We start from the raw sequence: 22,500 nt of genomic DNA, 5'->3' as shown, positions 1-22,500 counted from the left end.
TGGTCTCACTTTCCGTGGTGCTTTGCGTTGTTGATTTTTATTTAATTTATTTTGTTTTGTCATTTTATGATCTGTTTTTTTCTCCTGCTTGATCTGTACTGTGCAGATATGTTCTTTAAGATGGCTTTCGGCCAGAGTGACAGGCTGCTTATGTACTTAATGTTATGGTGAGGACCATCCAGAGAGGACCCCCCCCCCCCCCCCCCCCAACCTCACCAGAAACCCCAATCACCCCACCCTTTCCCCCCTAATCCCTCACAATCAGCCTCCTGCTGATGCCAGAATCATGTTTGCCTAGTGATGTTGCTTTTTCTTTTTTTCTTTTCTTTTTAAAACATCTGTTGTCCAACACGCTTTAAATCTGCAGCCTGATTGTGGTACAGCCCTTTGAGATTGTAGTCCTGGCATTGTTTGATTTGTCCGCACGTGTCCATATGAGTTCCATATGGGGACTATGTCCATATGAGTACCAGTCCAGTAGGGGACAGACTGTAACCAGACTGAAGGGGACAGACAGTTCACCATGGTTACTGCTGTTTCTCTACACCCTCCCCCCCCCCACACACACACACAACAACACACACACACATATTTGTCCAGTCCCTTGGTTACTGGGCCCAACCCCAACGACTGTTTCAAGACCCTATGGGAAGTTACGGAACTATTGTTTAATGCTGTTGAACGTATAGTTAAGGTACAAAAGTGAAATGAATCGAGGCGCTGCCAATCAATCTGGTCTCAAATTAGCCCCTCCCCTGTCACAGAGGCCTGAGAAAGTAGGAGTCAGAAGAGTAGTTCCAGGAAGTGAAAGTGCATTGATAAGTTGTAGCAGCAAAGAGAGGCGGGGCAGATTAAGTGCCACCTCTAGGTATAGGTTGATGAGGCTGTCCATCAAAGGAAATGGAAAGCCTTAAGCTTTAACAAGGGAAAAAGAATGTTGCTTAGTGAAATGACTGTTGTAAGACAAAGGGTGCTATAATTTTGTAACAAATTAGACATATAAGTGTGTGTGTGTGTGTGTGTGTGTGTGTGTGTGTTTGTTTGGCGTGTGTGTGTGCGTTTGAGTGAGTGAGTGAGAGAGAGAGAGACAGACATATATAGATATGCCTGAAATGAAAACAAAAGTAAACAAAAGAAAAGCCCTTGAGTACAGAGGTGAGATGAGGAGACTGTGTTTGATGGGAGTGTTGTTGCCCTCCTCCCTCCCCCTAGTGCTCCAAACCGCTGTGGCTCCTGGAGTGGAGGCCTCAGCTGGGCCTTGTGTACGATGAACTGCCCAGCCTCCTGAGAGAGAAGATAGAGGGAGGAAAGAAAGAAAGAGGAGGAGGGAGGAAGAGAGAGCGTAAAAGAGGATGAGCAATGGAGCTGGAGGCTTTGTCACTGTCAGCTTCAACCCCACAGAGGACTGGCCACTGCACTTCTACCCTTGTCCTTTGAGAAGTGCCCTCTGCACACCCACCTGTGTGTGTGTGTGTGTGTGTGTGTGTGTGTCTGTGTGTGTGTGTGTGTGTGTGTGTGTGTGTGTGTACACTGCTGTCAGCTATTGCCTCACTCTGGTCTCCCGGGCTACTCTGTTTGGCTGAGTGGTCTTTGAGTATGACTGTTAGTGTGTGTGTGTGTGTGTGTGCATTTGTGTACATTTTCCTCCAGTGTATGCACTAATATATATGTACAGTCCCTATTTCCGCCAAATGTATATACTGAATGTATTGTATGGGGATGTGGAGGCTTCAAGGTAAAAAAAATAAAGTAGAGTTTATGAGTCCAGCTGGAGTTTGCTCCCTCTTTTTGCCTTTGTTTTTTTTTCCCGTGAGGTTTCTTAAAACTGTGACGGTAAGACTTCTCAGGAACACATTTAAGAGGTGCGGAGCGCCTGTCCATTGCACTAAAAAAAAACTTGTTTTCAAAGTGGCGCGGAGCCATATGCTATTAGAACCAATCAACACGTTCTCTCAGGAGCAGAAGGGAGTGGAGTGATTCTAATTGGCTGTTGAGTTCAAATTTCAACAACCATTTGCCAGTATGGCGGACTGTCCCTTTAATAATATACATGATGTGATTTTATATTCCTTGTCATGAAGGTCATGGGTTGCATTGGCCTATAAGTCACTCAGGATAAAGGCGTATGCTAAAATTAATACATGTAAATGTTGTTCAAGCACTTAAGGGGGTCACACACAAAGGCCAGATCTCTTTATCATATGTCACATGCTTGTCCCTTTGCCTGAACAAAACCACTAATCTGTGAGACACTTCAGTGGCAGAGCTTTACCTGACTGGATCTATAGGTACAGCCAGAGCTATACCTGACTGGATCTATAGATACAGCCAGAGCTATACCTGACTGGATCTATAGGTACAGCCAGAGCTATATCTGACTGGATCTATAGGTACAGCCAGAGCTATACCTGACTGGACCTGCATCATTGCCCGTACCATGAAGCTGGGCTCTTGATGGCTCTTCAGTGGTCCAGGTCAGCCTTGGCAGTAGCTTGTGATGCCACTCCTTGGCCTGTCATATGGTAACTCTCCAATTCCAGTTTCTCCATCAACGCACACAGCGATGACCACACAGCCCATAAAATCTGCAATAAATATCAGGTGTTTACTGGTAACCATGGCAAGGCAGGCACTGTTCTGAGGTAAGAGACACAAGGTGACATCTTGTTCCCTTGCAAAAGAACAGCTCCTTGGGCAAGTCAAAATGTGTGTGTCTGTCAAAAGGAAGCCCCACCAAGTATGTTCAAGACCGAATGATTGTGTGTGTGTGTGTGTGTATGTGTGTGTGTGTGTGTATGTGTGTCTGTCCAAAGAAAAGCACCATCAGGCATGGGTGAGTCAAAATGATTGTGTGCAATAAATAAAAGCCATGGTTGTTTTGTCATCTCAGGATGCAGGACAGCACATGTCCCCCGTCCTTTCACTGGTGAAAGTGACATTCCATTAGATGGTGCTCCCGAGGGCACCCCTCCTAATTCAATCAGCGCCGTGTTGTTGAGAGCCTCAGAGGCGGGGAGGAGAGGAGGGGCTCACGTCGGGCCACCTCTCACTAACTGCTGCCCATATGAGCTCCATTGTTGGCAGCTGTGCACGTCTAGTTTCCGGCCAGCTGATGATTGCGCAACAGGAGATAAGTGGTAAACACACACACACACAAACAGTGTGTGTGCTATGTGCTATTTTGTTGTGTGTGAGTGTGTGAGCTATCTGTCACTCCCAAGAATTGACCCTCCCTCGCGAATGCACCGGTTTAAGCTTGTAAACAACAACAAATAATAATAACAACAAACTTTCTGGTAATTTCCATGAGACCACGCTTATGCAATGGGGAATTTTAATCAGCTCCAATGCCCAACAATCAGACCGCAAATAATCCTCCATTGCGTCGCTGATTGCTTTTCCCCTGTATGTTATTGTGTCTCTAGGGCTTCTCTTTTAAATAATGGGACTGGTGCTGTTAATTAAATGCATTCAAGAGTGGACAGAAATTAGGCGAAAAGGAGGGGCCATTTTGCTTTCATTAGATTTGTGTGGCCAGGCACGAGTGTCTCAGACAGAGCTGGGCCGGGACTGGGCCAGATGTGCTCCAGATTCAACCACTCGCTGGGCTGGGTTCAACTTAACAGTGCTGTTCCGTCGGAGTTCTTGTGGAAATGTTTCCCAATCGAATCCCAAACGCTCCCCTCCCCGGTTGAGCGGAGCAGAGATGCCAGCTATTTCTGGAAGGTGCTGACAGATCTACAGTAAACAGGATCTATCATATCACACAATAGAAGCTGATCAATGGAACACACACACACACAGAGACACACACACACACACTGGGTTAAGTGTGTCTTCCTGAAACAATGGTAGTGAAGTTCCACTGGGCGTGGAATAGAATACATCAATAGCCCAACCAGCCACAACCACGAGAAGTGCATCATGGGAGAAAAAAAGAACCTGCGGGGGTTGAGTCATGACCAGACTCATTTCCCTGCATGTTGATTGGCTGGAAGTTCCTCAAAGTATTCTACAAAGCATGCAGACTTGCCATTTAAATGGCCGATAACCTCGAGCGTGGTCAGTCCTCACAGCTGGAGCCAGTCTCTTTCTTCCTCTGGCTTATCTAGAAAGCACAGAGTGAGTGAGACAGAGAGAGAGAGAGAGAGAGAAAGAGAGTGAGAGAGAGAGAGATTTGATGCAGACGATTTGCTTTGGCCCTCCTGTGGAGGTGGTGCATCTCACCTGTCCTCTCTCCCTCCCTCCCATCATCTCAGCAGTGATGCCTTCCACAGACCAGGAAGATTACTCACCAAGGGTTAAAGCCATACCAGATGAAACACATCAAAGCCTCCTTTGTGCACAAAAAGAGCCATCAGAAATGGAATGAGTGAAAGGACAAAAAAAAAAAGCTATAGAGAAAGAGAGAGGGAAGTGGGGAAAAATAGATGAAAAAAACAACAAAAAACAGATATGGTAAAGAGAAAAACATGGCATGAAAGAGGCAAATGTGTGCCCTGCGGTGGATGAGTGTGGCGCGTGTCGATCACAAGCGGCTTCCCTTCCTGCAGTCCAGTCACGACCTGCAGAAAAGCAATTTCAGGTAACAGACTGGCTGCTAATGGCACGGGGGGGGGAGAGAGGGTGATGGGGACGGGGAGCCTCACTTTTGATGACAACAAGATGAAAGACAATAAAACGAAAAGAGAGAGAGAGAGAGTTACTCGGCTACTTGGACTCACTCTCAATCGCCTAAACTCTGGCATAGTTGTCAGAGGCAAAGTGATTGTGTGCCAGGCAAGCTGAAAGCCCACGGACATCAAGCCCCACCTGCCTCTGCCTGGGTCTGGAGAGGGGAGAGGGGAGAGGGGAGAGGGTCCAGCCTGGAGCCTGAGTCTGTAGAGGGTCCAGCCTGGAGCCTGGAGCCTGAGCCCGCTAGCCAGTGCAGTGAATCCCACAGCGCATATATTTAGTTATCTAGCTATATTACAGTAATACTTTACACAATCGTTGCATATCTACAAATAGACAAGTTTTTTAGAAAGACATCATCGAGTGAGACCACATGGAGGAGCAGTGTTGACCTGAAAGTTTATATGATTATAAATGCATTAAAGTGGACATATTAAAATGCATTATAAAGTAGACATATTTAGGACATAATTATAGATATTACACCCTGGCAGTGGTTTTCTGACTCTGTCTGCACCAATATTCAACAAAATCTGAACTTCCAAGTTTCTGAAACAATAATGGGTGCATCTAAAAAGACTCCCCATGTGCTGTGATGTGTGTTTGTGAGGTGACTGGGTTTAAGGCAGAGTCCACGAGGAGACGGAGGAGACACCTGTGCCCTTTGCTCCCCAGAGACGGAGGAGCCAGACACAGTGCTAGGGGGCTAGCGCTAGCGACACACACAGAGCGATCCACCGTCTGACTCCTCCGTCTACCTGTCTCATGTTCTCTCCATCTTCACCTTCTCCTGGCTCCTCAGGCAGCAGAGCCCAGACAGGAAGAGAGAGAGAGAGATGCAGAATGAGGGGATGGTTGAGAGAGAGAGAGAGATAGAGAGAGAGATGCAGAATGAGGGGATGGCTGAGAGAGAGAGAGAAAGAGGGAGAGAGAGAGAGATAGATAGAGATAGAGAGAGAGATGGGAAACAAAGTACAAGGGCAAAAGTGGTAATGGAGGATATATCTGACCTGACAACCTTGTATTTGTGTTTTGTCCCTTCTGAGTTTGATGTCAGTGGGGGCAAGGAGTTGGACAGAAGTGGAGGAATGGGGGATGAGAAGGAGAGAGAGAAAGAGAAACAGAGAGAAAGAAAGAGACAGCGGCAAAGACAGAGCTAGACCGGTATGAAGCGAAAGATAGAGAAACAGAGATAGAGAAACAGAGAGAGATAGAGAAAACAGAGAGAGAGAGAGAGAGAGAGATTTCCCATGTCCCATTGTCGCGTACAGACAGGAGAAGGCTGGCGTCAAGCATGTTTATCCAAATGTGCTTGTCAGCCTCATTACCATATATGCTTCATGTCAGGACGTGCTCCCTCGTCTCCTGCGACGACAAAGCTGACAAGAGAGTCTCCATAGCAACTTTGCCGAAGTGATGTGACAGCAGATTGTGTAGAACATGCTGAGACGGGCAGTTCAGTGGTTAGGGGACGCCAGGCGAGGAAGAGGAACACAAAAAAAAAAGCGCGAGAGACCTAAGCCACTGACGAAGATGTTTTCTCTAAAGCTCTGATGTACATACAAGCCACCAGTGGGAATGCCAGTGGGAATGCCAGTGGGAATGTGCCTGAAAACTGGATAACAGAAATAAGACCCAGTGAGGGCTGCTTTTTTGCACTGCATGGCATTGCTGCCTTGTTCACTGCATGTCACGGATGCATTTAGAAGCAGGATCGGAGATTCTTGATCTGTATTGGAAGTCTATATCACATCTTGTTATGAGATGGCTGCCTGGATGGGTCTCCTGCAAAGGGCTGTTCTTGGAAGCTGGGGGTGAATTGCTCTGAGACCAGTCATGTTAGGGCCATTGTGTGATCTGGATAAGCAGCCATTTTTGTATTGGAGTGAGTGAACCATAGTGACTGTCTTAAACGCCCTCTGACACAGTTTCCTCTGTGCGACAGTGTGACACACACACACACACACACACACACACACACACACACACACACACACACACACACATTGTCACCTGGCGGGAAGTCAGGAAACCAGAGTGTCCCTGACAAGCACACAGACAGACTGACAAGAGCACCCCTGGATCTCTCCCAAATCAGGAAATTGCAGGCAGGTGTGTGTGTTTGTGTCCAATAGCCAGACAGACACACAGACAGGCACATTAGTGTATGCGCGCATGTACACACACACACAGCTGTGTTTTTGGTGCTTGACTTAGTAAAGGAGAAGGGTGGGAGAAGGCGGTGGGATTCTGATTGAGCAATAGCTCAGCTAGACCCTATTGTCAGACAGAGAAGGGCAATTAGAAGGCAATTGGGAGAATGGCTGGAGGGGAGGGAGAAGGGAGAAAGATGTATACACCTCGGGAAAGGAAGATATTACCATACACACACACACACACACACACACACACTTCCCTCCCTACTGCCCCTCACAAGGCGAGGTGATAAGGCTTTGTTCTGCTGACAGCAAGCAAAATGTGGAAGCCCAGCGGTGTAATGGCTGCCATTTAGACGCCTCATGTTGTGCAAATGTTTTTTTTTCTTCTTAAGAGCTGGAGGGGAGTATAACTGCATCCTGTTCTGGGCCGTTTCTTCCCTGTGGGGCTGTTTAGTCCCATTGTTCAGTATTGCCCCATAAATGGTGTATATGCTGGAGATGTATTCTTTGTGTTGATTCAGCTACTTAGAATGCAAAGCTTTTCAATGAGCAGATGTTGGTGGTTGTAAATAGCAGGGTTCGGTGTCTAGTTGGACAGGTTGAATGGTATTCACCTCTTAAGCCAGAACAATGTCCACCTGTAGGTCCTTGACCAGTGTTACAGCGGTAATTTTGTGTGTGACTTGGCAGCGAGCCATCTGTTTACCCAAGGTGGGTTACTATGGATTTGACACTCACACTAGAATGGTTGCATATCGCCCTCTAGTGAGCAATTTTATGTAGTGCACTTCACTGGGTTTTTACTATTCCATAGGGCTTTAACACTCCCACTGTACATTTTATCAACTGACATTGTATTAAATATTATGGGTACTGTTACATTCCTAGAACAAATACACACACACTACTGGTAACGTTTAGTAATTTTATTGGCTTCAATTTTAATAAAGGAAAAAGAAAAAGTTCCATGTACAACCCTTGTCAGGTAAGATCTCCTATCAAGGTGTTAGAAAGGACGGGGAAGGAGGCGTCAGTGTAGAAATGTCTTAAGGCTTTGAGTCCTACGGTTCAGACTGTTGGGAAGGCAAGTCTATGGTGTAACACTGTGGCACCCTTGGCTAAAAGCACAGGCTAGTGCCCCCACCCTACGGAGCAGGAGTGAAAGCAAACAAGGCAGGGGTGTCAGTGTCTGTTGGGGTCTTTGTAGTGCAGGGGAAAACACTAGTCTGTCTAAGTTTGAATGTAATTTATCTTCCCTTGATTCCTCCCTTCCAGATCTAGCCCTCAATTCTTCTCTTCTCATCCTCCCCCACCCTTCCATTTTCTTTCTTTCTCTCTCTCTCTCTCTGTTTTTGTGTTTTATTTCCCCCCTCCTGCACATCCACTGGACCCCCGGGGTCCTCACAGGCCGGCTCCCCCAGCGAAGATGAGCTCCAGGGCGGACTGGATGTCTCCGTTGGTGGCCTGTAGCGCTCGTAGCATTAGATCCTCATCCTGGATGCCCATGTCTCGCAGCTGTTGCATCTGGGACTGCCAGCGGCCAGGCTGGAAGGACACACGCACGCGCACACACACACACACACACACACACACACACACACACACACACACACACACACACACACACACACACACACACACACACACACACACACACACACACACACACACACACACACACACTTAAAAAAACAAACCCTCCCACTGAACTTCAGATGTTACGAAACACCCCGCAGCAGTATAGCATTCAGCATCAGCATTCATGAAAGGGCCGGCAAACACTCTCCATCCAAACGTGAGCCCCCTGAGCTGTTTAAAAGCCTAACGCGAGCAGCCAATAGGCAAGCCAATGCACCCTCTAGTGGATTGGATGGGTATATTGCAGTGTAGTGTCTAAGCTGAAGTGCCTAGTGAACCTAACTTACCCATCACAACACATAGACATCTACACTCTAGGTAAAGGGCAGGGATGGAAGAATAAAAAGGGCAAGAGCATCGAGGCAAGAAAGACAGAGAGGGATATTAGGGAAGAGAGAGTAAGAAAGACACAGAGAAAGAAGGAAAGAGAGAGAAAGTGTGTGTGTGTGTGTGTGTGTGTGTGTGTGTGTGTGTGTGTGTGTGTGAAAGACAGATGTCCTCACCTGTGCTCCGGACATACTGGAGGCCTGTAGAGCCTGCTGCAGAGCGTGTGTGTGTGTGTGTGTGTGTGTGTGTGTGTGTGTGTGTGTGTGTGTGTGTGTGTGTGTGTGTGTGTGTCCTCACCTGTGCTCCGGGCATACTGGAGGCCTGTAGAGCCTGCTGCAGAGCATGGCTGAAGAGGTCAGAGGACACCGGGGTGCCTGCTGTCAGAGACGTCCCACCAGACGAGGCCTCTGACTAACACACACACACAGATCATGCAAGAAGGGGTGAGTAGCAGGACTAGCACACGCTACAGGCAAACCAAAGCACAAGGGCACTGACATACAACAGAGAGGGAAACGGAAAGAACTCTGAGTCCAAAATGATTTCAAATGTCAGAGTCTCACTGTGCAGCATATGGAAGGTCTTACCATCTTATTTGAATGATTCTTTGTGGTCTAAGAATCATCGTGAACATCTTAAGTGTGCTGTATCTACATGCAACCTAGTATGCCAGTCTGTGTGTGCACAGGAATGTGAGTGAAAGTGTATGTGGATGTTTGTGTGTGTGTGTGACGGGTCGGGCCGGGTTCGGACAAATATTTAGAAATTATAATCTGGCTTGGGTCGGGCTCGGACACATCAGTGCGATAATGCATTGAACATTTCATATTCCATGCTTATTGGCCTTCTTGTGCGCGCTTGTGCGTTTAACAGCGCTTGTTCATGTGAGCGAGTGCATTTATCTGTTGATGCCCGAGTTTAATAAAGGCAGGCTATTCATAAAAAACGTACGTAAATGTGTCATTAGTATGAACAGTTGAGACATTGATTCCGTCGGGCTCGGGTCGGGTTCGGACAAAATATTTGAATGGCTGTCGGGCTCGGGCACTACTCTGTCGGACACGGGTCGGGCTCGGACAGAAAAATTCGGCCCGATCCACGCTCTAGTGTGAACGTATGTGTGTGTGTGTGTGTGTGTGTGTGTGCGCGTGCCCCTTCCCTCCCTCACCTGGTGTCCAGTGGTGGGGGTGGCGGCGCTGCTCTCGGGCGTGCTGGCGAGGGCCAGGGCGGTGGCCAGCTCTGCCTGGGTGATGGGTCTGGGCCCCGTGGCCCCGCTGTGACCCAGGCTGGCTGGACGGCCCCCTGAGGATGCCCCGTGCCTCCTGGAGCTCCCTGCCTGGCTGCCCTGTTCACGGGGACACGAGAAAAGACAAGATGGAGAAGAGACAAGATGGAGGACACAAGATGGAGGACCCAATATGGTGTAGAGCAGTGGTCCACCATGTTTGTTTACCATTTACAGAGCCAGGACTGTATACGAACATTAGAGCTTTTTTGAGTGCAAACACTGAACGCACAGCTAGAGGACCGTGTGAAGCAAATTGCCAAAAAGTGTATGGGATGAGAATTACAGACTGTACCTTTAAAGCCAGTTCATGCAGCACTAAACTCATCCCTAAACAGGAACTCCACTAGGGTGAGTATGATCCATTCACAAATAAATAAATACATAAATAAATCCCCACAGGAGGGCCTACTGAAGGGAGTTCACATCGTCTAAATTCTCTGATGAATGAGGCCTTGTGGCGACAGGTTTAAGACTGAATGTGGCTTCACTTGCATCCTCTGCTTGGGGCTTTCAGAGTGTTGGAGCGTTGATGAATGGGCGCTATTTTATTTAGAGCAGCAGACAGCCATGATGACTCACCGACTGAAAGTCGTCTTCATCTTCCGACATGCCCTCAAACAGGAAACCACCTAAGAAATTCACACATACACACACAGTTACAAAGGTGCATAGTTATACACACCAACTCCACACAACCACACACAGTCAGATACAACAAACATCAATTTTCCCAAAAACACAAAACTAGGTCTTCTAAGGACACACACATTTACAAAAGTGCACACTTATACACACCGAGTTTACCTTCAGCGAAGTCCACACAACCACAAAGGTGCACACTTATACACACCGAGTTTAGCTTCAGCGAACTCCACACAAAGTGAGATACAACAAACATCAACTATCCAAACACAAAAACTAGTTCTACCAAGGACACACACACACACACACAAACACACAACCTCCCCAGCCCCCTCCAAACACAGACAGTCCAACAATAAACACCTGTTAACTCAAGATGACCGAACACAGCACATTTTCCAGCCCCCTGCCCCTGCTCTTCCCCCTGCCCTCTGTGTCACCCACCTGGCATCTCGCTGTAGGAGCTGGCTGTGGCGTTTCGGCTGGAGCTGGAGCCGGCCTGGGCGGGCATGCTGCCAGCCACCGAGTGCAAGACCAGGATGATGGCATTCACCAGGGCAGGGTGAGACTGCACCAGCCTGGGCAGGGAGGGGGCGAGAGAGTGAGAGAGAGAAAGAGAGAGAGAGAGAGAGAAATAACATAAGAGAGTGCTGAGAGACAGTCAATAAAAGCTGAGAGAGGGAGGGAGACAGAAAATAACGCCATAGATGTGTGTCTTACATGTCAAGCATGCTGGGGTCTGTGAACTGCACAAAAAGATCCTTGTCTTGAAGCACACCTAAAGAAACAGAGGAGATCCAAACAGGTTAGTCTGACTTGAAGAAAAGTCTTGAAGACAAAAGATTTTTTGTCATTTTTAAAATGTGGTCGTGTGTGTGTGTGTGTGTGTGTGTGTGTGTGTGCGCGCGCATTATCACTCCTTTACCCAGAGCCATTGCGTCTGAGCTGAGTCCAGGTGTGGCCACAATGATCTGGTCCAGAGACTCTTTGCTGGCTAGCATCTTAAACACCTGTGAGTACAGTACATCAAACCAACATTAAGGCTAGAGATCTGTACATTGTCCTGCATGGACATTGCTCACAGTTGTAATTCACCAACACATATACTCGCTGTGGTCAAGACTAAGCCAGCGGTGTTATATGGGACTTCTCAGTCCTGTTCCTATGTCTGTGTGTCAATGGCCCCTCCTATGCATACCTGACTGAACTCATCAGTGATCCTCTGAAAATACTTGATGTAGCTTATCGAGAGCATGATAATGACAGTGTGTGGAACAGGGACATACTTATACAGTGCAGCGAGGCAGCATGAGAGTAGTCTATGATACAAAATTAAGTACACTAACAATTGACATATTCTCAGGGTGCTGCACTGTACGACACAGTAGAGTTCAATCAGATGAGTTAGCAGCCAAATGGGACCCGATCATACCGAGTCTTTGTAGGTGGCGTTTGAATGGAGGGCAGCTTGGAGCAGACGGAACTCTCTGGCAGCTGTGGCCTTATTCACTGGCTCTACAGTGGAGTGGAGGAGGAGAGGAGAGAGGAAGGGAAGAGAAGAGGAGAGAAGAGTGAGAAGCCTGGAAGGAAATGTTTATGTGTACATTTTCATGGATCGAAGTAAAAAAAAAAATCTGACTGGGTGTTTGCAATATAGGAAGTGATCTACGTTTGAGTCCACTTTGTGTACGTCACTTTCTGGTAATCTCACCAGCATTAGGTTGTGGCTCAGGCCAGGTCTTCCTGAGGATATGCAAAGTGGAGCCACACTGGATGCCATAGGACTCCAGAGTCTGCTCATCTTTCAGTTTGCGGCCGCAGTGCACAAATTCTGACCAACCAAGACACACAGACAAGAACATGAAAACTGGGCTATATTCTCAGGCAAAGAGGTAAACATGATTTGCATAGTGACTATAGAATTCCATAAGGGCTGAGCTCTTGAGTTAAATTTGAATAGGAAACTGACAATAGCAAGATCAACTCAAATATTGACCTATAAGTTCAGGATCCGGTAATGTGTCTGATAACTGTGCGGCGACCAGCTGCTTCAACGTCGCGATTCGGTAGCCACCTGGCGCTACGTCTCCGGGTTCTGCTTCAGGGAACTGGAAAACGGATTTGGGCTGATCTACCAGCTTCAGTGAGAGGTACCAGTCCGGTGTTGCCATACCCCTTTTGGAAAAGACAAAGAGAGACTGTGCCATAACGTTTGTGCCAACTACATGACGGACCATAATATATCTTTTGAGGCGGCACAGGGATGGTGGCATTTACCAGGCCAGTCATTCTCCAGGATCAAATCTGCGCCCCTCTATCGGTTATCAATCAAAGACGTGTGATTAAAATACATTATTTGCCGATGTGTTTGACGACCCAAGGACCAGTCATTCTAAGCAAGCTAAAAGCAATTTGAATCAGCAGAGTAAGATAATCATTCATACAGAAACAGCCCTCTTGTACAGGCTGATGGCAACAACAAAAACAACAACAGTGATTAGCTAACTTTAGCGAGCTATGTGTTAGCCAGCCACAACAGTTTGTTAATTGTGTTCCATCTAGAGAACAGTACGTTATGTTTACACATCCCTGTTTATATACATACATAAATTATCTTCTGATGGTTATCAAATACAAACAACGTAAGCAACCATAGCATGTTACATTACCTTTTACTTCACCAAATCGGCTATGATAACAATTAGGTTGTGCTTAGTGTGTAGGCTACTATATCCGTGTTTGGTCACATGATAGAAGACGATATCTTTGGGATTGGTCAATTGATACAGGAAACTTTGGTGTCTAATTTAACGAGTACGATGGATAAATTAATGTTACACTAGCCATATGCATGGAATTAATTATTTTAATGTGTTCATTCATTTCCGTACCGTAAACAGATAAAACATTCTCACATAATTCTTGGGACACTCCTACACACGAGATGGCGGCAATGCACTAGGAAATCGGTTCGCCAGTCACCGATTTAAACAAGAAGAAGAGTATATGGCAACCATTTTTGGTAACGTCAACATCAGGCATATCGCTTTTTTCTGACAAAGTAGAATATTGTAAACTACACCGTGTGAGTAACTTTCCGTAGAGATGAATGTTACCTGAGAAGCAGGGCAAACTGGACAACTGAAAGTGTAGCTCAGTGGAGGGCTGCATTACTTCTGTTTGATAAAGAAATAAGTTGGCCATACAGGCTGCGGTCTAAGGCATAATCTCATCTGTGATATGTATAGAATCAGTGGTCGGAGAGATTGCATAGTTCCTGGCTGTGCAAGTAGCCAAAGGGACCTGAGCGCATGGAGACGGGAGGCGTGCACGATACACCCGTTGCACCTGCACCACGTCTGTGAATGTAAGGAGCCGTTCTCTTTTTTCAGCTTTCCGGAAGATATCAAGGAACAGCAAGCCTGGTTACGAGCTGTTGGCAAACCCGATAACTTCTTCATAAGAAAGAATATGGTTATTTGTTCAAAACATTTTATTGGTGGGGCGCCGACAGAAGAAAACCCCGAACCTGTGCTTAACCTGTATTCCAGAGATTCAGCAAGTGACCTAGGTAAGGAAACCCCTGGAGTTTTGCATACTCCCAAACGGAAAAGAGGCGACAAAGATATTGTCGGGGAAACTGACGGAGGAGAAGATCCTACCAACGTTTCTCAGTCACCCCAGACGACATTCAGTATCGAGGGACGCTATCCACAGGGATCTTGGGAACAAGGCACAGTAGAGGCCATCATGAACCTGAGGTCGTTTGACATCACCGCCACTACAGCTCAAATTGCCCAGACTATAATTGCTAATCTCAAGGACGAGAATGACTTCCTTCGTATGCAGAATGTTAACATGCGCTCGGAGCTGAAGGCGATGCAGTGGAAACATGAAGAGGAACTCCACGATCTCCAGGAGAGACTGGAGACAGTGCGACAGAAGTGCTCTTGTGGGGCCAGGTCAGAAAGAACAGACTCTGAGGGGGCTTCAGTTGCCAAGATTGGAGAGACAAGTGGACATTCTTTGAAAACAGTAGGGCCAGCTGACACAAACTAAGGTTCTGTAGTTGGGGTTGCTCATAATGGTGTGGACAGATGTGTGAGCTGAAGCACACCATGCATACTCTTCAATATGTTACCAGCTTGGACCTGCAATTACAAAACAGATCTCATGTAATCATCACATGTTGTTGTGTGTGTAGCCTTCTCACTTTTGTGATTTCTTTAGGAATAGGCTAGTAACACTGCACTTCATCGGTGTAACACTTTTTCAAGAGCTGACGTGCATATGGATGGCTTCATTCTCAAAAGAGTTTCATTTGGCATATAGATATCAATACATTCAAGTCGATGCAATCTCCTGTGAAGAATGCTTCTTTATTTCCAGATTTATAAATTGAGTTTGAATGGTTAGCCTCGTTTCAGTGTGCGTGATATCAGACTTTAACATCAGAATATTAGAGACTGTCAGTTTCTTATATGGTTATCATATCCATCATCACTACTTTAGTTTCAACGAAATGTCTAAATGAACTTGTTTTGAAAATGTATATACCTATGTACATTATGTGCACATAAAATGGATCATTGTTAACCTGTTTGCCAGTACCAGAAACATCTCTAACACTGCAGGTTCTGTGGGCTGAGTCTCCAATTGCTCTGTGTGTGCCTTGCCAGAATGATGTAAGAAACAATCATCATATTTCCCAAGCAAATGGAGAGAATTACTAAAGGGGTCATGGCTGGAATTGTTCTCCAAAGTTTTTCCACTGCTTCATCTGGGAAATGGGTGTGGTAGGATTAGAGCTTATTTTGACCCGGTCAGCAGTCATGCTGTATGTTCCCATTCGGAACTCTTCTCTGTGTCTGAGAAAGAGTATGCATAGTGACCGGAGCTGATTTGTAGTCCAAAAGGAGTAAAATATCAAATTTGCCTTAACGTGGTGTGTATATATAAAATGTACATGATTTTTAAAATGTGTCCCATATTTGATTGTTGAAATTATGCAAAATTTCATTTTCATTCACAAGAGCACTTTTTACAGGCTAGTTTCTGTTAGATTAAATCACGCATAGTCTTGAAACTGCACAGATACTCACACAAGTATTGTACAGCAGGAAGAAGAATATTACTTAGATATATTTAGCATTTTTGAACAGTGGATGTTTAAAATTTCAGGCGAACAAAAACCCCTTCTCATTTTTGAGGGGACGTATCTGACACAAATTCCTATGAAAAGTGCCAAACTGAAAAGGGCCTTGAAGGCCCTTGTACACACATCTGTCCCAATAAGCAAAATATACAACATTTCTCTAATTTAGTTAAAAATTGTAAATGAACCCGCTCCCCCTCTGTAAAGGTGGTTGGAAATTAGCAAATTATTTATTTCCCCATGGCTCTAATATTGGGGTTATTCTTATTGTTAATATTATTACTGTTTTATTAATAATATACTCCCCAAGTGGTAGTGACGACCCTATTTTTGTTGTCATCCAATAGGTTATTGTACAGACAATGTAAACCCCCACCCCACACACACACACACACACGCACTTACATGGGCTGTTCATTAACTGATTGAATGAATGGAAGCACTAGAGAAGTACTGATTTTCTTGAAATAGACGAGTCAGGAGGAGATTGATAGAGTCCTGGTGATTTAAACCTACACAGTGCACCACAAACAGGACGACTTGAAATACTCTTGAAGAGAAAATGCTATCTGCTGTATGGCTATGCAATACATCTCTTAAAACACAACATTGTCAAAGCAATGCAGGTCATTTACAGCATGAAGGCTTAGCTAGTAATTGTCAAAGCAATCCCAGGTCATTGATATACCATAAAGACTAGGCTATACCATAAAGTCTAGGCTATACCATAAAGACTAGGCTACAGTGCAGTTCAGCAAGTTCTGGCAGAGCTTTTTTGTTATCACTCTGGAAGCTTGAAGGTGATGGATCATTGCCCTATTCAATTTCATCTGCATTGTGTTGTGAGGCAAAACAATCTGAAAGCAAAACACCCAATGTGTCTGCCATAAAGGACAGCAACAGATGGGTGTGGCATAGCGTGGGCATAGGGAGAGTCACAGCCTGATGTGCTACTTGGGAACGATGTTCCTGTACTTCTGTCCCTGGTTGTGTCTGATGAAAACTGAACAAAGTATTCCAGGGGAAAAGGTGTGAGATTGCCTTCATTTCTAAATGTTCAACAATAAGATGTCATCCTCCTCACCCATAAATAGCCAGCTTTGGGAGACAGAAAGAGGGGGAAGGAAAAGGAGAAACGGAATGGCAAGAGGAGGAGTGCAGGAAACCAGGAAACCATGCCGGCCCAAAAATATCCAGATTGCTTTTCCTGCCTAATGCGTTGACAGGCTTTTCCAGATGTCTTCTACTTATTGTCACGTAGAACTGGGACTGCATGAAATTAAAATATATGAGTCTGTGTTTATTATCATGTACAGTTCTGTGTTATCACATTGTCACTCCTGAACTTCTTTCGCATAGGCTACTGGTTATCCCACTGGCCATATCTTAGGGAAAAGGTCTTTATTTTTATATGTACACTGCCCTCCAAAATGATTGGCACATTGCTAAAGATGACCGAAAAGGCTTATAAAAATTACTTTATCATTTATAAGTCTTAATATTATATTGAAAATAGAAGAAAAAAAACTATGAGGAGCTCCATTTGAGGTTAGTTTAGTCTGAAAATAAAGCAACCATTAGTGGGAAAAAAAAAAACATTTTAAAAACAAAATCATTGCCACCTCAAGAAATTTGAATTAAGGAAATAGACTGTTGTCCCACACATATTTACCTATTTTTAGTTGGCCTAAGTGTTTGGGAAATTTTAGGCAGTCATCATTGATTTCCTGTTTCACTGGTGTATGAAAATGTTGTGACGCAGGGCCCAAATCCGTTAGTCATCCATCACAATGGGAGAGACTCAAGGCTATTCCATCGCAAAAAGAAAAAAGTGAGTTGACTTTGCACAAATCAGGGAATGGAATGGATACAAGGTCTGCTCCACTTTAGAAAAAGAAAAAAACACCACAGTCTGGTAGCATCTTGGGGACACCGTGTCTTCAACTCCACCATTAGACGTCACTTTCATGCCAACAAACTGTTTGGATGGTATGCCAGAAAGAAGCCTTTCTTATCTTTTCATCACAAGCAAAAGTGCTTGGAGTTTGCCAGACGGCACTGGAACTTTAACTCGGACAGGGTGCTGTGGTCAGACAAAACAAAAATCGGCATAGAAATAAAGAAGACTGCAGAGAAGAATACCTAATGCCAAACGTTAAATATGGTGTCTATGAGTGTCTATGATACTGTGGGGCTATTTCTCCTCTAAAGGCCCTGGCAGTATAGCATATGGTATTATGGATTCCAGGAAGTACCAGGTGATTTTAAATCAAAATCTGTCTGCCTCTGCCAAGAAGCTAGAACGTGGTCGAGTTTAGATCTTCTAGCAGGACGACAATCCAAAGCACAAATTGAATTCCTTTCAAAAATGGTTTCATGAACACAAAATCAAGCTTTTGCCATGACCATCCCAGTCCCCTGATCTATCTCCAATTGAAAACATGTGGGTTGGGTCTTCTCAGAAGACCCAGGACTTCTGCATTGAGGAATGTTTAAAAATCCCTTTTTCTGTGTCATACAGTATAAAACATTACAGGAGAAAACTCAGCGTAGTTCTGATGGCAAAATGGGGTTGCATAGACTACTTAATGAGGGGGTGCCAATAATTATGACATACGTTTTTTTGGGATGAAATTTAATTTGTGATCACCTGTGACTGGTTCATATAGAATTTCTTTATTTGCTGAGTGAAGACTTTTTCAGAACATTTTCATCAGCCTTTTTCACTCATATTAAAAAAGCGTGCCAAAAATGTTGAGAGCACAATACTTTCATTAACTGTTCATTGTAAATTATGTTTACATAAATTTGTTCTGACATATAGTATCACGCATGATATTACATTACCCCTGCCGTTGGACTTGTTGCTCAGCAGAAATGGTTAACATTGCACGGGGGTGGGGGTAAGAGCTAGGATCTCGTCCCCCTGTGACATCATTCAGGACAAAGCGCCCGAATGAATATAGGAGTGGTTTACTTACCTCTGGAGCCAAACACAGCTAACAAATTGAACCACCGCTAGGCTACTTTGAAATCGCTCAACTTTGAAACTGTTTTTTCACGATTTTCTTGAGGATATACGTGTTTCCTTACAATCCAAGGAGACAAAAAGGAATGAAAATTGTGCCTTAGGACTCCGCGTTTGTGTTGAACAAATCTACGGATACGTGTTTACGGATAGTGTGAATTCTGTTATTTTGGCATGGTAAGTCAATTTGTTGACATTTATAAAAAGAGTGTTTGTCTAAACCTGAGAAAGGCTACGTGACGAGTGCAGTTGTTATTCAACTTGAAGTCCATTTTGTGGCAAAAGGCACTAAATGCTTGCGTTGTGTCAGCAGATGTGGAGAACAGCTGGAGTTGGAATTGAAACGCCTTGATCGGCCGGCTACTCCACCACGCAAATAGCTTTCACCAAAACTGCTTTATTAAATATTTAAACTATCCCGTGGTCTATACTTTCTTTTTGTCGGGTATATGGCTGTGGCTAATAGTCCGTTATACCACAGGTGGTTTGAAGGCTAACGGAACTCTCGAACTAGGAGACCCACCGAAACGAATGAATGAAAGAATGCTTGACTTTTCGATAGGCTACACCCAGCGATGCGCCACCCTACGTACCAATCTAGTTGGCTACTTCAAATTATCATATAATGTACTTTGTTTGGCCTTTCTTATGTCTGACCACGGAATGGTCTTGCCTGAGAGACACTAGAGAGCTGAACAACCTCATTGAGGTAGAGTAGACAATGGAAATCGGTGGGGGGGATGCAGCATGGCTAAGCAAGATACACACAGGGCACTGTATGAGGTCTATGGCAGCGTTAGGAGAAGGACCCTCAGGTTGTCCCGTTGCTCATCATAAATGTGACATCATTCCCAGACCCAACCACAGTTCAGTGACTCTGGCTATGACTGGGGAACCCCTGCCATGAGTGGCTACCATAATTGATTAAAATAAAAATAAAATAAAATAATAATAAAAAGTCTTAGACTAATCTGGGCCATTGTGTGAATGTTAGCCTTCTAAGGCCTAGCATCATCCTTGTGTAATGATAAATCAAGGATAAATGATCTTGGGCCACGAGACCTATGAGTGACCAATCTATGCAAAACATTTTTTTTTACATAATAACAAAATACACATATGTTGTTCCTCAGGCTTTGTGCTTCATGTATCCTTTATTCCAGATGTGTTGAGTTCTTCTGTGCCAGTGTTGTGGCATAAAACTGGGGTGGTAATACATTTTATGGCCTAAAGTGGCGAGACTGTGTCTAGTCAGTGTTGTTGGTCCTACGTCACTTAACTTAAGCATCTTGGGGCCTTTCACATACTCTTAGATGGTTCCAATCGTTCTCAAAGGGTTTGCCTGAGGTTAGTGACTTCTAAGAAATGTGTTCTTTGTTTCTCTTTCAGAGAGAATGGGGATGAATTTGTCACATGATGCTCTGTGAATCCTCTTCTGAGGGCAGGTTTTACCCAGTTTTCTGATGCAACAGTCTCTGATGAAGTGAGTGGTATCATGTTCACAGGGAAATACGCTGATTATTGGTTTAGGAACAACAACAAAAAATTAACTCAGCTAACCTTTCAAAGTCACTGATATAGCAAAGAAATCAAAGGGGCTTTTGTGTCTATGTGGGCCGTTCTTCAGAGTCATCTTACAAGATACTACTCGGCCATGAATTTGATAAAGTATGCACTCAAGAATGAAGCATTCCTTCTCCTTATCAAACAGCATTAAAGCTAGCTGCGCTTGTTAAAAGTCGGGCGGAGAGCATGATGGAATCTCTGCTCCGTATCTCACGCTACTGAAACATCAGCACTATCACAGTTCTGAGGGGGGTTTTGTAACAGCTGCCTTCCTGCAGTTTAGGGAACCACAGGCTCATTTTATAATTGTTGAGGAGTTGCAAATGAAAGTGCCAAGGTGTCAGGACACGGCAGAGCTTATATGGCTGCCCCACTGGGAATGCTCTTCGCAGATTTTCCACAATTCTTGTCGTGAGAGAAGCCCACATGGCGAAGCCACAGCTGGGGTGTGATGGCTCAGCCTTGACCTTTCACCCCGTCTGGCCAATAAAAAGGCAGATATTAAACTGAGTGGTTGGGTTGGGTTGGGTTGGGGCTGGTGGGGAGTGTTATGACTCCATTAGCTGTGAGGAGTGGGACTGAACACGGCATGAGGCCATTTGAGCACTTCCTGTTTCTCCACTGAGTGGATACTGTTGAGCAGGCGGACCAGCGGAGAGTGGCATTGGAGGAACAGTGCAGGAAATAGAGAGAAACGTGGTGGCTGACTTCAGCTTTGATTTGCTCCATGTTGTCCTGTGCTGTCAGCACACGCGCTGGTAAGCACGAAGTGCTCTACGTCATCCGACCAAAGATGAGTCATGATAAAATTAGGAAGTAAAACCAGTCATTCATACATCTTTGTTAGGAAAAGGATCACACACACACACACATACAAATGCACACACATAGATCTTGGCAGAAGCTGCTGGATCTAAATGTGTCCAGGCTGCTCCCAGTGCTACTCGACAGCTGTGTGTTGAAGAGCGCAGACAGACTACGGGCCTATTTATACAGCAGTGCGTAAAAGCTTCTTGTGCTCCCTACATTCTAAAGTTTGAGGTTAACAGCCCGCCCAGTAGAATGGAAATGGCTCTATCAAAGGCGAGGATCTAAAGGGAGGTGTTTTTATCCTCTGTGGGCAAGGAAGGACTTGGCAGGCAGTGGATGAATCACCACAGACACAGTTGAAATCTTTTCCTTACAGAGATGTTTTGATTTCAAGCACACACACACTTTTATGTGCATTGGTATTGTACTATGAATTTCTTTCTTTCTCTCTCTTTCTCTCTCTCTGTCTCTCTCTCCCTCTCTCTCACCCCCCCACACACACAGAAGAGAGATAGAATATGTTAACTCATGACGCCTCGACCTGACTCATCTTTCACACACACACACACACACACGCACACACACACACACACACACACACACACACACACACACACACAGAGACACACACACGCACACACACACAAACATACACACACACACACACACACACACACACACACACACACAGAAGAGAGAGACAGAAATACGTTCACTCATGATGACTCGTCCTGACTCCTCTTTCACACATACACACACACACACACACACACACACGAACACACACACACACACACACACACACACAGAAGAGAGAGACAGAAATACGTTCACTCATGATGACTCGTCCTGACTCCTCTTTCACACATACACACACACACACACACACACACACACGAACACACACAGTTCAAGTGAGAGATATGTTGTCATGATTTCTCATCCTGACTTTCTCTCTTTTTGCCTCAGTGGTCATGCTAATAGTACACATCTGCATTACAGAAAGATAGATTTGTTTGATTGCTTTGCCAGTAAAGCAAGGGGAATTAGTCAGTAGAGAATTCATTTAGACTGAGAGAAAGAAAGAGGGGGGGAGAAGAAAGACAGTCCACCTGTTTCCAGGCTGGAAATGCTTCCAGGAGAACACACCCTTCTCCCATCACCGTGGTGTCTGGGACAGATGTCTGTTTGGCCAGATGCAGCCTGAACCCTG

At 45.1% G+C, this 22,500-nt stretch overlaps 3 protein-coding genes across 5 annotated transcripts in view; 2 read left to right on the top strand and 1 right to left on the bottom strand.

Annotated features, from left to right (window-relative positions):
- Positions 1-1,767, top strand: part of zgc:158464 (uncharacterized protein LOC791139 homolog) — a 130,383-nt gene extending 128,616 nt beyond the window's left edge. For all 3 annotated transcript variants that reach the window (XM_031558066.2, XM_031558068.2, XM_031558067.2), the window contains one exon: positions 1-1,767. This exon is cut by the window's left edge and continues 2,100 nt beyond it. The gene's annotated coding sequence lies outside the window, so the exon portion shown is untranslated.
- A 5,977-nt stretch (positions 1,768-7,744) lies between these two features.
- ubl7b (ubiquitin-like 7b (bone marrow stromal cell-derived)) lies at positions 7,745-13,551 on the bottom strand. The gene is made up of 11 exons (XM_031587456.2): positions 13,398-13,551; positions 12,725-12,903; positions 12,440-12,559; positions 12,161-12,243; positions 11,654-11,738; positions 11,449-11,506; positions 11,173-11,306; positions 10,666-10,715; positions 9,967-10,143; positions 9,096-9,209; positions 7,745-8,378 (listed from the first exon to the last, which is right to left on the bottom strand). Exons 2-11 carry the CDS (start codon positions 12,897-12,899, stop codon positions 8,235-8,237), a joined length of 1,140 nt encoding a protein of 379 aa, XP_031443316.1. The 5' UTR covers positions 12,900-12,903; positions 13,398-13,551; the 3' UTR covers positions 7,745-8,234.
- A 5,259-nt stretch (positions 13,552-18,810) lies between these two features.
- Positions 18,811-22,500, top strand: part of cd276 (CD276 molecule) — a 115,300-nt gene continuing 111,610 nt past the window's right edge. Inside the window, exon 1 of the mRNA XM_012834397.3 lies at positions 18,811-19,088. The gene's annotated coding sequence lies outside the window, so the exon portion shown is untranslated. The remainder of the gene's footprint in view (positions 19,089-22,500) is intronic.

The sequence above is a fragment of the Clupea harengus genome, chromosome 20 (genome assembly GCF_900700415.2).
Source record: "Clupea harengus chromosome 20, Ch_v2.0.2, whole genome shotgun sequence".
NCBI lineage: Eukaryota > Metazoa > Chordata > Actinopteri > Clupeiformes > Clupeidae > Clupea > Clupea harengus.
The sequence above is the reverse complement of the archived record's forward strand: the minus strand, read 5'-3'. Positions and strand labels throughout refer to the sequence as shown.

Excerpts from the sequence above, each read along its gene's own strand:
- ubl7b (XM_031587456.2), bottom strand. The coding sequence starts at position 12,899 with ATGGCAACACCGGACTGGTACCTCTCACTGAAGCTGGTAGATCAGCCC. Across the intron at positions 11,739-12,160 it reads ACGCCACCTACAAAGACTCG|GTGTTTAAGATGCTAGCCAG; the intron begins GTATGATCGGGT and ends CTGTACTCACAG. Across the intron at positions 11,507-11,653 it reads CTCAGACGCAATGGCTCTGG|GTGTGCTTCAAGACAAGGAT; the intron begins GTAAAGGAGTGA and ends CTGTTTCTTTAG.